Raw genomic sequence first — 15,920 nt, 5'->3', positions numbered from 1 at the left:
CAGGCTCAGGGAACCATATGGGATGCCAGGGCTCAAACCCAGGTCAGCCACGTGCAAGGCAAATGTCCTCTGCTGTGCTGCTAGGACCCCAGGCTCCCACGGCCTGCGTTCTTTCCTCACTCTTATTCAAATGGGAATTTCACATTCAAAGTCGAGTTTTGAAGTTTTGTTTTGGTGTTTTAGAACTTTTTCCACAGCTAAATGCCAGACAAGTACAAAGGCTGTGTGAAGGTAGAAACCTTCCAAATAACACGAAATCCTTGGGTACATTGTCATTTTATTTTTAATATTAAACTTATTTTGCACCCAAGTATTGATTATGACTTACGTCCATTCTTCAACACTGGGAAGAAGGGGGAAATTCATCTTTTATGGCTGAACCTAATTTTGTATAAATAGATGTTGTATTCTTTCTAGAGATTCGGGTATTTTTGTTTGGGGGCCATACCTGGTGGGGCTCAGGGCATCGATGGCCGGGCATGTATGAGGCAAAACACCCTACCCACTGTACTATCTCTCCAGCCAGGATACTCTCTAGAGGACCTTTCATAATGTTCAGTGTACAGATACTTTTGAAACTTAGACCATAGATTTCACTATCACTTTTCCCTGATGGTGAATATAACTTATATTGGTGGTAGATATAAATGGGGAGAGCTACTTGGATACAGGACACTGATGGAAGAGAGAACCATACTGACCTTACCAGACTTTTCTGTAGTAGACCTATGTGCTTTTTCATTGATTAAAATGAAAAGTACTCAAGATTACATTAACTTAATTTTAAGCATACTATTTTAAACAGAGATTACGTAAGCGATAAATGCTTATTTCTTATTATGTTTCCAAAGTCAGTTTAAATCAATAAAATAATATCTTATAAATAATACCATACAATTCATCTCTAAAGGAGTCTAGCAACAGTACCAGGATAACTTGTGCGTCTCATAGAAATTAGAAACTAGTGACCTGAAATAAATGCAAACATCACTTTCAAAACTGGTTTTATTAATTTTATAATATGTATATTGTTTCAAAATAAAAACAAGATTAGTTCAAATGATAAAGGTCTTTGTTAAGATTAAACGTCAACTTATATACACAAAACTAAAATTCCTGCAATTTTTTAACAAACTATAAAAACAAACAACAAATTATTCTAAATGTCTTAAAATCCGGGACTAGAAGGTAACTTCCATTATGCCTATTGGCTAAGTGTTTAAATGATTTCAGGAATGGTCAAATGTTACTCAAAATACAAAAGTACCAGACTACAGAAGGAAATAATTTGGTTTGGATCACACACGAGGGTGCTTGATAGTTACTCCTGAATTGCTCTGGGGTAGCTTCTGCAGTGTTACAGTCTGAACTCAGACCCCTGCATGCACCCCATTGTACTGCAGGTCATAGCACTGTACACAACCAAGGCGTTCGACCCCTGGCACTCCATATGGTCCCCCAAGCCCTCCAGGAATGATCCCTGAGAGCAGAGCCAGGAGTCAGACCTGAGCACTGCCAATTGTATCCTCCCGAAAAAAACCCAAAATTAAAATCAACCGATATATTGTCTAATGACTAGATAGGAACTTACAATAAAAGTCATGTCAATGTTTTTAAAAAGTCATCTTTATTGCAGATATGCTAGAGCGGAGCCCCCGAAACAGCAGTGGTTAGAAGTCTACAGAAAAACACTACAATATAGGATGGCACTCAATTTGAGAATATGCATTATGGCAGGAGAAGCTTCTCAAAGCTGCAAATAGGTCAGAGACACTTGCCATATACAGCAGCTTTTTCCCACAGGTTTGTGCCAGGACAAACATGTTAATATTTTTATATTCTTGACATTTATAAAGTTTCTCTCCTATATGAATTCTGAGGTGTATGGGGAATATAATTTCTGGAACAAAGTTTTTCCTCTTATTCGTAATTTTTATTCCTTGTGAATGGTGTGATGAAGATTCAGGAAAGTAGCTTCTCGTAGAAATTTGGTTGTTGTTACCTAAAGGCCAACGCCTGGGGAGCGCTCAGGGCTGACTCCTGGCTCTGTGATCAGAGATCACTCCTGGAAGGGCTTGGGAGAACCTACGTGGCACCGTGGATCAAAGCCAGGTTGGTCGCAGGCACAACAATCACCCTCCCTGCTCTCCTCCCGCTCGGGCCCAATTTTCCTACATTCTTGGTGTCAGTTTTCTCTCCTGTGGATTCTCTGGTGCACAACGGGGTCTGATTAGTGTACAAAGACTCCCGATGCTCTTTCTCTTTAGTTTCCCTCTCACGCCAGTTGTATGATGTTCAGTGACGCGTATCTCCAGCTTCGCTTCATTTTTTACATTCATAGAACTTCTTCCGAGCGTGAATCCTTTGATGTTCGAGGAGATTTGACTTCCACACAAATCTTTTCCTACACTCTTTACATTCATAGGGTCTTTCCCCTGTGTGAATCTTCTGGTGGTCCGAGAGAGCCGACTTCCACGAGAAAGTCTTCTTGCACTCGGAGCACTGGTAGGGCTTCTCTCCGGTGTGGTTTCTCCGGTGTTCGATGAGGTGTGACCTCCAGGAGAAGGTTTTCCCACACTCTTTACATTCGAAGGGTTTCTCCCCGGTGTGGATCCTTTGGTGGGCATTGAGGTTCGAGCGGGAAGCGAAGCTTTTCCTACAATCTTTGCACTCGAAGGGCTTCTCTCCCGTGTGGATTCTCCGGTGTTCGATGAGGTTGGACCGGGATAAGAAAGTCTTCGGACATTCTTTGCACTCAAAGAGCTTCTCTCCTGTGTGAAGTCTCTGGTGGACAATGAGGTACGACTTGCGGGAGTACGTTTTCCTACACACTGTGCACTCGTATGGCCTCTCTCCGGTGTGAATCCTCTGGTGGTCCATGAGATCCGAATTCGAGAAGAAAGTTTTGCTGCATTCCTTACACTCGACACGTTTCTCTCCTGTGTGGATTCTCTGGTGTACCGTGAGGTATGCCTTTCTGGAGTATGTTTTCTTACACACGTCACATTGATAGGGCCTCTCCCCCGTGTGGATCCTCTGGTGTTCGATGAGGTTGGAACCCGAGAAGAAAGTCTTCCGACACTCTTTGCACTCAAAGGGTTTCTCTCCTGTGTGGATCCGCTGGTGCACGGCGAGATAGGACTTCCAGGAGTAAGTTTTCCCACATATGTCACACTCAAAGCGCCTCTCTCCCGTGTGGATTTTCTGGTGCACCGTGAGGTATGCCTTCCGGGAGTAAGTTTTCCTACACACTTCACATTCATAAGGTTTCTCTCCGGTGTGGATTCTCTGGTGTTCGACGAGGTTGGAACCTGAGAAGAAAGTCTTCCGACATACTTTGCATTCAAAGCGCTTCTCCCCTGCGTGAATTCTTTGATGCACGGCCAGGTATGACTTCCAGGAGTACGTTTTCCTACACACTTCACATTCAAAGCGTTTCTCCGCTGTGTGGATCCTGTGGTGTAGAGTGAGGCAGGACTTCTGAGAGTAACTTTTGCTCCATTCTTTACATCCAAAGGGATTCTCTCCTGAGCCAGTTCTCTGGTGCCTAGCGGTTGAAGACTGCGGCGTTTTGGGATAGTTATAAGGTTTCTCGCCTGTATATAAGTTTTGATATTCAGCAACATTGAATATTTTATAGGAAGTATCACCACAGACATCCGAGTCAGACGTTTTCTCTCCTACCTCAGTTTTCTGAAGGGGAGCGAAGTATAACGTCTTAACAGCACTTCCTCTTTGATCGCTTCGACGCTCTTCTCCCTCAAAAGCAAGGGATTTCCCAACTGAATTAAAGCCCTCAGGTTTCTCGACAAAATGAGTCTCGGCCATCTTAAGTAGTATAAACTTGTCCTTGTAGACGCCATATTCCTCGGGCAACATTCCCGAATAGCTTCCGGTATTTAAAACGGGGCCTGAAACATGAATTGAATTCAAATTAAATTTTTGATTATTTGTTTTCCTCAATATGTTTTCCACTAATGAGCACAACTTAGTAAAGATTTCTGCCCCAATCTTCCTGGTTGCTACTATTTACTACCCAATCAACTGTATGTTTGAGACACATGAGAAATTATAAGTAAAATAAATAATAAGATAAAAATATCAAATAAAATGACTTAGAATATTAGAAGCACAAAATATATTTTAAAGTGCTAATTTTATGAGATGTGATGCCTTTCCCCTGTAAATTAAAATCACCAATAGTATTAGCCAAAATGTCAATTATGTTTTTCCCTTTGTTATTACTTTTTTATGAGAAAATATTTGGTTCGATACATCTACTCTCTGGTTGAAGACTTGACAGGCAAGGCTTTACTACTTAGGTTTGTCATTTAATTATAGCTAGCACCTTTTTTGTTAATTAATATAAGCAGAATTTTATTTTAAAAAATGCCTTGCCACACTCACTTTTTTGCAACTAAAAAATTGGCTTAAATATGAAATGAGGCACTGCAAAGAGTACAATATTTAAAGAACTTTCCTTGAACTTAGCCTACCTGGGTTCAATCCCCAGCATCCCATATGGTCCCCAGCACTTCCAGGGGTGACCACTGAATGCAGAGTTCAGAGTAACCCCTGAGTACCACCAGGTGTGGTACAAAAACAAATAAAAATCTGAGATTATATATGCTATTACTTGTTTCCACATACTTTTTATTTTATTTATTTATTTATTTATTTTTGGTTTTTGGGCCACACCTGGCGATGCTCAGGGGTTACTCCTGGCTGTCTGCTCAGAAATAGCTCCTGGCAGGCACGGGGGACCATATGAGACACCGGGATTCAAACCAACCACCTCTGGTCCTTTATCGGCTGCTTGCAAGGCAAACGCCGCTGTGCTATCTCTCTGGGCCCTCCACATACTTTTTCTATGTTTTTATAATAATGAGTATCTTTTTCTGGCTCTTTATTATTTATTCAAAAGTTTAAGTTGACATGATTGTTCTGGATGAGCTAACTGCTGAATGCAGGGGAGGTTGTCACTTAAGGAGAAATATTAAAAAAAAAAAAGGAGAAATATTACAAAAGAAATAAAACTTTATTTCCACAATGTTTAGTTTTTACTTCCCCCAGTATCTGATATGACTCTAGATATCCATTGTGTTTTGGGGTGTTTTTTAGTGTGAGAGCCACATCCAGTGGTGATTCGTGTGTATTTCTATTCTGTTCTCAGAGATCACTGCTGGTGGTATTTAGGAGATAATAGCCAGGGCTGGGGATTGAACCAGATGAGCTGGTGACATACAAGACAAATCTCTTCAGTTCTTAGGTTTTGTCGAGGCCTTAAAGAATTGTATTTGGGTTAAACCCAAGAAACTATATAGTCAAGTTTTACAACTAATAGCCAGACTTGAAGACTAATGCTCGCATGTTATACTTGCAAAGTTGGACAAACTATCAGTGAGAAAAGGTTAGTAAAAACAGCTACTTCTGCTTTCTCTTTCTTATCTCCCAGCCCGGAGGATGCTGATTGACTTACCTGAGGTGACTTGGTCTGAGGATTCCTCTCCCACCCATGGCTCTGCTCCTTGCTCCAACCTGAAGATCACTTCGGGTTTGGTGACTGAATGTCCTGTTGAAAAACAATGTAGGCCCATTGCCCAATGCTCAAGTGACACCAGAACAGCTGTATGACCATCTTGAACCTTTGACTAGAAGAAGGGGATGCACAAATTCTTTTTTAACAAAAAACCCTTAAAATATAGGGCCAGGACAACAGCACCTGGGAAAGATGTTTGCTTCATGTGAAGTCAATTTGATCCCTAGAATCCCATGTGGTACCCCAAGCCCACCAGGAATGATCCCTGAGTGCATAGCCAGGTGCAATCCCTCAAAAAATGTTAATAAAAATTATCTTTAGAGGTCGGAGAGATAGCATCGAGGTAGACCATTTGCCCTGCATGCAGAAGGACAGTGGTTCAAATCCCGGCATCCATGTGATCCCATGAGCCTGCCAGGAGCAATTTCTGAACATAGAGCCAGAAGTAACCCCTGAGCGCTGCCAGGTGTGACCCAAAAACCCAAAAAAAAAATGTATTTTTAGATTTTTAGGTGCACAGTGGTAAGGCATTTGCCTTGCATATGGCTGCTCCAGGAGTAACCCCTGAACACTGTTGTTTGTGGCCAAAAAACAAAACAAAATTGTTTCAAAAACAATTTTTAAACAAAAAACTTAAGAATTAACAAACAGCATTTATTTTCATATACGTATGAGTCTACAGATGCTTTCCTTTTCTTCCTTTTTTTTTTTTTTTTTTTTTTTTTTTTTTGGTTTTTGGTTTTTGGGTCATACCTGGTGGCTCTCAGGGGTTCCTCCTGGCTCTATGCTCAGAAATTGCTCCTGGCAGGCTCGGGGGACCATATGGGATGCCGGGATTGGAACCACATTCCTTCTGCATAAAAGGCAAACGCCTTTCCTCCATGCTATCGCTCCAGCCCCTTCTTCCTCTTTTTTAAGATTCCCAAACCTTGCTCAGGGAAACTGGTCCCATCCTTGGCGGTATATGCCCAGAGGTGCAGGAAGATGACTCAAAGTGTGGGTCCAGCGAAGTTTTTCCCTAGTCCAGAAGTGCTCAAGGTCCCAGGGGGACCCTGGTGGTAGTAGGGGTGACTTCCATCAAGTGGTACTCAAAGGCCACAGTGTCAAAGTTAAACTCAAGGCATCATGCATTTCAAGTATGTGCTGCAATCCGTGGACCACACCCAGCAATGCTCAGGGCTTTCTCCTGGCTCCGTGTTCAGGGATCACTCCTGATAGGACTTGGGGCTCCATGGAGTTCAAATCTGGGGTTCAAATCTGGGTTGGTCAGATGCAAGCTGTACCAGCCTTATGAACTATATTGTCTTTCCCTACTGTGTATTTTATTTTCTAATGTAGAAAAAACATCGCTTCTACTCAGCAGGAACTGGGGAAAAGTCACTCACCCAGTGACTCCAGGTGACTGTAGGTTTCCAGCATCACGTCCCTGTACAGGCTCCTCTGCTCATCATCCAGGTGCTGCCACTCTTCCCAGGAGAAGGCCACGGCCACATCCTCAAAGAACATCATCTGGGTACCAGAGGATAGGACAATGGGTAGGGTGTTTGCCAGGTTCCGTCCCATATGATCCCCTGAACACCATCAGGAAAGATCTCTGAGCTCATTGACCTCCACACAAAAACAGCCCCCCAAAAGCTCCAACTGCTATAATGGTACATTATCTCTTTTATTCAAGCATCAGCTTGAGTTCAAAGAATAGGAAGATGAGTGACTTTCTTTACATTCATTTTATTTTAAGGGAGAGTTCTATCAAGTGAAGGGGCATGTAAACCATAGAATCAGGAACTGAAAATGGGTTAAGGAAAATAAAAAAAACAGAATAGAAAGTGAAATGATGTATCTTGGATATTATAACTGACTATATATCATATTTTATCTGTCTAATAAAATTATGGCCAAGCCTAAAGCAATTTTGTTGGATTTTCTATTATTTTTGTTTTGGACCCACACCCAGTGGTGCTCAGGGATCACTCCTGGAGGGGCTCAGGGGACCATATGTGAGGCAGAGGACTGAACCCAGGTTAACCTTGTAGAAAATTACCTGCTTTAATATCTCTCCAGTCCCAGATAAGCAATGTTAAATAATCACAGGGAAGGGTCCCTAATTCAAACTAGACAGGTAATCCAATTAAAAAAAGAAATACCACTTCCTCCAACCCTGTCGTAGATAGGCCCAACCAATCATAGGGCTGGAGAGATAGTACAGAGGGCAGGGCACTTGCTTTTTGCACACAACCAACCTGCGTTCAATCCCCACTATCCCATATGGTTCCCTCCAAGTGCCGCTCGCTACGAGAGACCCTAATTGCAGAGCCCAGAGTAACCTCTGAGCACAGCCAGTTCTGGATCAAAGTCAAAAATAAGAAATCCAACTGCAAGACAGAAATAGAAGTTAATCAGATGGCACCCTGACTTCCCAGCCTCTAGAATTATAAGAAAAATGTGTTACTTAAGCCACCCAGCATGCAGGCTATTTTAAGCGAATACAGGCAGTGGGACCTGTACGGACACTTCATCTCATAAAGATGAAGACAAAATATTTAGTGAGAAAAGTACAGTACTTTATATATAATAGAGTTAACTGACGTGTAGAAATTTCCATCCCGAGGAAATGACTATTCAAGAACATAGGGAACCTTCTCCAGAATAAATCATACTCTAGGACACCAAAGAATTCTAGTGGACCTGGGAACAGCCCCTGGTCAAGTGCCTGCCTGGCAGGTCTGAGGCCCTGACTGTGATTCCAGCACTGCACATGTAAATGATTGCGAACCCAGTGTCATGGCTATGTGGGAGCCCCCAGGGCACAATCAAGTGTGCTTAAGCTAAGCAACTGAAGTGTCCAGCCACTGCCTGGCACCAGAAAGTGTGAGTCTCAGAAGCAAACATGAGAAGAACCACTACAGCCAGAATACATACCAGCACCACACAAACTTGTGTACCCCGGGTCTGCATGCTTACACACAGAGAAGTGAAGTGTGTGGCCTCTAGCCAGGACCACATCCAAGGCTCATTTCTCACAACAAAATGGGAAGGGAAAAAATGATAACTGACAATATTTCTCTAAGCACCGAGCCAAAAGTGGTCCATGTAACTACCAGATATAGCCCCATACAATATATAAAGTTAAATACTTTAAATAATTATACAAAAAAGCCATAATTTACTGATCCTTATTTGCATTAATTTTGTTTGTTTTTGGGTCATCCTGGCTGTGCTCAGGGGTAACTCCTGGCTCTGTGCTCAGAAATCGCTCCTGGCAGGCACAGGAACCATACGGGATGCCAGGATTCGAACCGCCATCTGTCCTGGATCAGCTGCATCCAAGGCAAACGCCTTACCGCTATGCTATCTCTCCAGTCCCGCATTAATTATTTCTATGGAACAAAGTCTTTCATTATTTGCTCTGCACACAGCCAGCCCAGGTGACCCGGTTTGATCACTGACATCCCATAGGGTTGCCGTAGGAGACTATAGGGTCCCCAAACACTGGCAGGAGTTAACCCTGAACATAGTCTGGTGTGGTCCAAAATACCCCTCAAAAAAAAAAATAAAAAAGGAGGAGACATGAATCAGAGAAGAAAAATTAAAAACGTAAATATCCCAGGCCCAGAGTCTCTTTCCCACTGCTACCCATCAGCACCAAGTATGATCCCGTCACCACCAATGGGATCTCCGATGCTGCCATGTCTGGTACCATCTGATTCCAGTAGGTCTCGGAGATGAACAACATGAAGTGGTCATGCCACCAAAGTGTGAGCAAGCATGACAGTGTAGAGGGCAATCCTGGTCCTATGGTGAATTATCTCTCCATAGCAATCAGCTGTGGAGCTCAATAAGAGGCAGACATGCATGAAGCCCTGGTCATCGGCCACAGCAGCAGCAAAACGGTGGGCAGAAAGTGTCCTAAACACCCTAGAGCAGGGTTCTCAAACTCAATTTACCTGGGGACCGCAGGAGGCAAAGTCAGTAATAAGCCTTGAACATTGGGGGTGTGACCCAAACAATTAAAACAAAACAAAACAAAAAAAGATTCCTCTAGGGCAGGGCCACAAAATGTTGGATGGAGGGCCGTTTGCGGTCTGCGGGCCATGAATTTGAGACCCCTGCCCTAGAGATAGTGGATAGTGCTGCTGTCAGTGACAAAATCATTTGAGTCATAATCTTCATAGCAAAAGGCTAAAATTGAGACAATAGAATTGAAATTTCATTTTATTTTATTTTTCTGCCATGCCTGGCAATGCTCAGGGGTTACTCCTGGTTCTGCACTCAGGAATTACTTGTGGTGGTGTTCAAGGGACCACATGAGATGCCAGAGATTAAACACAGGTCGGCCAAGTGCAAGGCAAGCAAGCACTCAATCTGCTGTGCTGAGTCAAATTTATGTTACCACCATAAATTGGCACCGTACAATAACCCAGAGTCAGCAGAAACTAGGACAAGAGAGGCAGAAGAAGGCAAACTGCTTTGCAATTTCATCGCATTTACCAGATGGCTTCAACTGGAAATAAATCAAGGACCTGAAAGGTTCAGTTCTACTCACTTCTGAAAACCGGGCCATCGTGCTGGGAAGGGCAGAAAACTCAGAAATTGTATTGAAAGATGCAGCTCAAGAACGTAACCCTGACATTTCCATTAAAAACTATCTATAGGGGCCGGAGACATAGCATGGCAGTAAGGTACTTGCCTTGCATGCAGAAGGTCAGTGATTTGAATCTTGGCACCCCATATGGTCCCCCAAGCCTGCCAGGAGCAATTTCTGAGCATAGAGACAGGAGGAACCCCTGAGCAATGGTGTGTGTGACCCAAAAACAAAAACAAACAAACAAACAAAAAAACAACTACCTATAAGAGAGGTTGGAACAATAGTACAGTGGGGAATACATCTGTGCCTTGCAGGTGGCAAACCCAGGTTAGATCCCATAAGGTTCACTGAGTGCACAGCCAGAAGTAAATCAGTACCTGAGCATCACCGGGTATAGCACCAAAACAAAAACAATGTTCTATTCCCTGGCACTATGCACTACCCAGAGCACCAGCAGGCCTGAGAACTAAATCATTAAGCCCAGAGCACAGGTTCAGTAGCATCCAGAGAGAACACTAAACCAACCTACCTACAAGGCCCCTTCAGATCTACCCACAGCTGTTGGCCGAAAACTGAACTACAAGTGTGTGGAACATACCACGGACCAGTAACAACAGTACTTCTGCGATGCTGAAGGAAGTAAATGATGAGTCGCTGGTGGGTGCAAAAATGAGTGTGGAGGCGGAAGAGACCGAGGCGGGGGTGGTGTTGGGGGGGGGGAGTGCCTTGTATGATGCTGACCTGGGTTCCATCTCCAGCATCCCACAGGGTCCCCTGATCCTCACTGCAGTAATTTCTGAGTGCAGAGCCAAGAGTAACTCCTGAGTATAGCTGGGTGTGACCCCGAAACAAAACAAAGCTAATATTTCATGCTCAAAAATAAAAGTTACTGAAGTATAGCACAAAAGTAAAGAATTTTTAAGCGAAAGGAGATTACAAATGATGGATACCACGGTGCCTAGAAAGAAAAAAAGAGAGGGGTGCCATAAAGGCTGGGGGTGGGGGGGGCAGGTGGTAATAGGAGGGAACCTGGAGAAACTGGCAGCAGAAATGAATACTGGTGAAGGTATGGGTGTTGGAACATGGTATGACTAAAACTCAACTATCAACTTTTTAACTCTGTATCTCACAGGGATTTAATTAAAAGTAAAAGAGAAATGTAGGATAGTATACTTAAAACAATATAAGAAAATGTCTCTTAATCCATAGTTTAGTGTACAATGAACTACAATGAAAGGAGAAGATAAAAACATCCTCCGATACAGAAAAATATTTTAACAAAGATAGTCACAGAACATGATGGTGTACCAAGAGACTGAAGATACACAGCACTGCCAATACCAAGAGTAAGAAGAGATCTTTAAAGCCGCAGTAAAAGCACACCATTAGTGAGAATTGATTTCCATCAGAAACAATGGAAATACTTCTTCCAAGTGGGGAAGGGAACAATTCTTTAGGCTCTAGTTATAAATGCTGTGGAACAAGGGCTTTTTGTTTTGCATTGTGCTTTTGTTTGTTGGGGAGTGCAGTGGAGGGGGGAGATGATCAGGGGATCATGTGTGATGCTGGGATCAAATTGGGGTCAGTCACAGGCAAAGCAAATGCCTTACTATCTCTCCAGCCCTACAGAAATCATGTAGGAAAGAAAAATGAAGGAGATGACCAGAAGATCATTTGCATGCTTCACACAAAGGAGCCCTGAGTCCAAATCCTCAACATCACGTGGTTCCCACTTTAATGCAGCAAATAGTCCCTGAGCACTGCAGGGTGAAATACAAAAATCAACAAAAAGGGGGAGAGGGGTAAAAGACATGGAAACTACATGATGATGTACCAAGAGATTGAAAGAAAATGACACTAGAGATAACTTAGATCAAAGAAAAAGAAAACTTCTAGACATAAATGTATGGCTATAAATGAACATATGGCAGTAAGCCCCAATTTATTTATCTATTTTTGGTTTGGAGGCCACATTTGGCAAAACTCAGGAACTACTCCTAGTGGACTCAGAGAACCCTATGGATGCTTAGGACTGAACCCAGGCTGACTGCATAGCTTACGCACTGTACTATCTCTCTAGTTTAAAGCTCCTATTTTTTTGAAAACAGAAATGACAGCCCAAAAGAAAAAAATTAATTAATAGAATTTATTTTCACTGCTAAATAAAAATAATGGAATCTTTCTCACTGCTAAAATGAGACGAGCTGTCAGGTCATGAAAAGACACAGACGGAGGTTGGAGTTGATAATACAGGGGGTTGGCGCTTGCCTTGAGCATGGCCAGTCCAGTGTTCTGCAGCACTAGCTCTGCAAATCACCACACACACACACACACACACACACACACACACACACACACACACACACACACACACGCACGCACGCACTCACGCACACACGCACGCCAGGAGCGATCTTTAAGCCCAGAGCCAGGAGTAACCCAGGGGCACCACAGGGTATGACCAAAAAAAAAAAAAAAAAAAAAAAAAACACACTAGGGTGGCGTTATTTGTCTTGCACGAGGCAACCCAGGTTCAATCTGGCACCCCATAGATTGGGCCCATCAGGAGTGAGTCTTGAGTACAGAGCCAGGATTAATCCCTGAGCACCACTGAGTGTAGCCCAAAAACAAACAAAGCCCCCTCCCCCCCAAAAAAAATTACTGTCCAGTTCAATTCCTCCGAGACTAAAGCAAACCCATTATGTCAAAAGTTATGGTTTCAAGTTTTATTTCTCACGAAATGGTGCCCGGGGCCAGAGAACAAAAGTGTTTCTCTTTTGGACATCAGAAAGTCCAGAGACCCAGTAAAACTCAGGTTGGAAGACTTCAGATCAGACCCCTGTTTATATGTTACGCTCCATCTTCCCTGGTGCAGGAATTCAGTTATTTTTTACGTTTAGTCCAGCCACCCCAAAGGTACTTGAAAAGCTTAGAAGTTTAAAATTTGCACACAGTGGAAGCATTCCAGGCCCCAAAGCTGTGATCAGTGGCTGTGGGGATCACACTCTGGGTGTCAGACATTCTAGGCCCGTGCTTTACCACAGAAGCTCTCTAAGCTTTATCTCTACTTTTCCTTTTGAAATTCTGAACCCAACGGAGATGAGCACATGCTCGGTCTACAGGAGGCCCAGGTTTCTCACTGGAGTCGGGGTTTCCCACACCACCATCATCGTCATCACCACCACCCACCCACTCACCTACCCACCAAGCATGGAGCTATGTACAACATACATACTATATGTAACATTATATATTATAAAATCATAATAAACCCTCAATGAAGCTACTCACCAAAGATTTATCCATTCCTTCCATTGCTTCCCTCTAAGACACACTGAAGGGTCTGCAATTACAAAACAGAGAAAGCGGGTGAACCGGGTAAAGGAAAGAAACTGTGTTCACTGGCAGGTCTCCCATCCAGCGTTCTCTACATGAGCCAGGAAAACTCAGGAAAGAATTCTTGTCTATCCAGCAAAAGAACGCAGTCAGGACAGAGCTGAGTGCTAAAAGCACAAAACAAGGAGGAGGGACCTGATGAAAGACTCACAAGTTTCTCAACTGGCATAATTTACTTGCAATCAATCGTAAAGTTAAAATAAAAACAAAACCTCATTTCATGACCATCATGACCAGAATGATAGTCCAATGGTGAGGGGTATTGACTTTGCTAAAAATAAATTCTTTCTGTCTTACTGATGTAACGGCATTAATGCTAAGAAACCATTGATGACTGAAATGTCTTAAAATGCATCAAGGGCTGGAACATAATACAGCAGAGAGGGCACTGGCCTTCTATGTGGTGGACCTGGAATTGATTCCCGGCATCCCATGTGGTCCCTCCCACGCCTATCAAGAGTGATTCCAAGGGGCCGGGTAGGTGGCGCTGGAGGTAAGGTGTCTGCCTTGCAAGCGCCAGCCAAGGAAGGACCGCGGTTCGATCCCCCGGCGTCCCATATGGCCCCCCCAAGCCAGGGGCGATTTCTGAGCACATAGCCAGGAGTAACCCCTGAGCGTCAAACGGGTGGTGCCCAAAAAAAGAAAAAAAAAAAAAAAGAGTGATTCCTGAGTGCAGAGCCAGGAGTAATCCCTGGGTCAAATAACTGAAAAGAATTTTTTAATACATAAATTACCTTTTTCTCGTAATGGTTTATCATGCTCATGTTAATGGGAATATTTCAATTAGGACCCCCACATGACTTTCACATTAGGGCTTTTTCAGATCTAAACTTCACAGAGAAGATAACTTTCTTGATTTGTTATTTTATAAAACGCATACAATGTTGTTTTGATGATCCAGTAATGGATTCCAATGACTTGCATCCCTGTATTGATTTCCTCATGAAGTTCCTTTGACAATAATCCAGATTTTGAGCCAGAGTGATGGCACAATGGGATGGGTGTTTGCCTTGACCAAGCCAGGTTCAATCCCTGGAAACCCAAATGGATCCCCAAGTTCCACCAGGAGTGATCCCTGAGCACAGAGCCTGGAGTAAGCTCTGAAGGGTATAGCTCAAAGCAAGCAAGCAAACAAGCAAAAGCCAAAATAGAAACTGGCTTGGGTCAGCAGTTTAAAAGTTTGGGACAAAGCCTTTGGGGCTATTTCAATCCCTAGGGCAATGGGGCCCCTAACACTTTTGATGGAGACCCTCAAAAGCTGGGACTAGTCTCAGAGTTCTTCCTAATGTGGCCCCCAAAACATACCAAAGTAACACTCAGGGGACCCAAGAGATAGTAAAGCAGGGAGTGCATTTGACCATATAGCCTTGTACTGGGTGTGGTCCCAAAACAAAAATCAAACCTTGAAACTGGGACGAAGCCTCTATGTAACACAATATAACTTTGTTATATTGAAGCCAAAGAAAGATTTCGAGAAGACTATTAGGAGGCTGGAGAGAGCCCAGGAATAAGGCACTTGCCTGGTTTCAATCCTTATCACTGTCTATGGTTTCTAGAGCACTTCTAGGGGCATTCCTGAGCTCGGAGCCAGGGAGAGCCACCCTTCACATCAGAATGTGGCTCAATCCTCACTCCCCTTCTCCCGGGACACAAGAGCTGATTACTACTGTAAGTGGGAAATGCTCATTCCCATGATTAACTCCGTGAAAACAAGAGGCAAAAAGAATCAGTATTCTGTTTGGTTTTGAGGGACACACCCAATGGTGCTCAGGACTTACTCCTGGCTCTGCGCTCAGGAATCACTCATGATGGCATATAGGGAACCATATGGGATGCTGGGATGGAAGCCGTGTAGGCCACATGCAAGGCAAGTCCCCTCCTGCTGTACCTTGGCTCTGGCCCAAGGGACCAGCATTTTTAACACATGGATTTCCAAGGCATATCTAGCCTAAAGTGGTTCTAGTTTCTCAAAAATGTCATCAAGATACATTTTTAGGTCTAAAGAGAGAACAGCGGGTAGGACACTTGCCTTGCACACAAGTAAGGTTCGATGATCCCCAGCACCCCAATTGACTCCCAAACTCCACCAGGAGTGATTCTTGAATGCAGCCAGGAATTAGGTCTGAGCACCACTGGGTGTGGCCCAAAATCTGAAAAACAAAACAAAAATAACAAATTTTAGATTTGCTCTAGTACTATAGTGGGACTGATGTTGGAACATTGCGTGCATGAAAGTCTACCATGAACAACTTTATAAATCTCAGTGTCTTTGTTAAAAAAATATTTTTTGGTCTCGGATGCATTGATGGGAAAATAAATATAGAACTAAATATCCAAGCCAAAGTCAACGAAAATAGAATCAATGGAACTAAACTTTAGCCATCTAAACTTAAAGAGGCC

General features: G+C 43.2%; 1 protein-coding gene across 3 annotated transcripts; it reads right to left on the bottom strand.

Moving 5' to 3' along the window:
• Positions 1–1,968: 1,968 nt before the first annotated feature.
• On the bottom strand, positions 1,969–13,469 carry LOC126015489 (zinc finger protein OZF-like). 3 transcript variants are annotated; one of them, XM_049778017.1, is made up of 5 exons: positions 13,416–13,469; positions 6,925–7,048; positions 5,480–5,572; positions 3,220–3,911; positions 1,969–2,967 (listed from the first exon to the last, which is right to left on the bottom strand). In XM_049778017.1, exons 1-5 carry the CDS (start codon positions 13,437–13,439, stop codon positions 2,323–2,325), a joined length of 1,578 nt encoding a protein of 525 aa, XP_049633974.1. In that variant the 5' UTR covers positions 13,440–13,469; the 3' UTR covers positions 1,969–2,322. The 3 variants fall into 3 exon arrangements, with proteins under 3 accessions (XP_049633974.1, XP_049633975.1, XP_049633972.1); XM_049778018.1 differs by having other exon boundaries at positions 1,969–3,051; positions 3,304–3,911; XM_049778015.1 differs by having other exon boundaries at positions 1,969–3,911.
• Positions 13,470–15,920: the final 2,451 nt, after the last annotated feature.

Source organism: Suncus etruscus, chromosome 8, assembly GCF_024139225.1.
Source record: "Suncus etruscus isolate mSunEtr1 chromosome 8, mSunEtr1.pri.cur, whole genome shotgun sequence".
NCBI classification, from domain to species: domain Eukaryota; kingdom Metazoa; phylum Chordata; class Mammalia; order Eulipotyphla; family Soricidae; genus Suncus; species Suncus etruscus.
Note: the sequence above shows the minus strand (reverse complement) of the source record. Positions and strands in the feature narration are given on the sequence as shown.

Coding starts and splice junctions, on each gene's coding strand:
- LOC126015489 (XM_049778015.1), bottom strand. CDS start 13,439: ATGGAAGGAATGGATAAATCTTTG. Junction 7,049..13,415: donor AAGGAATGGATAAATCTTTG/GTGAGTAGCTTC, acceptor TCTGGTACCCAG/ATGATGTTCTTTGAGGATGT. Junction 3,912..5,479: donor CTCAGACCAAGTCACCTCAG/GTAAGTCAATCA, acceptor TTCATGTTTCAG/GCCCCGTTTTAAATACCGGA.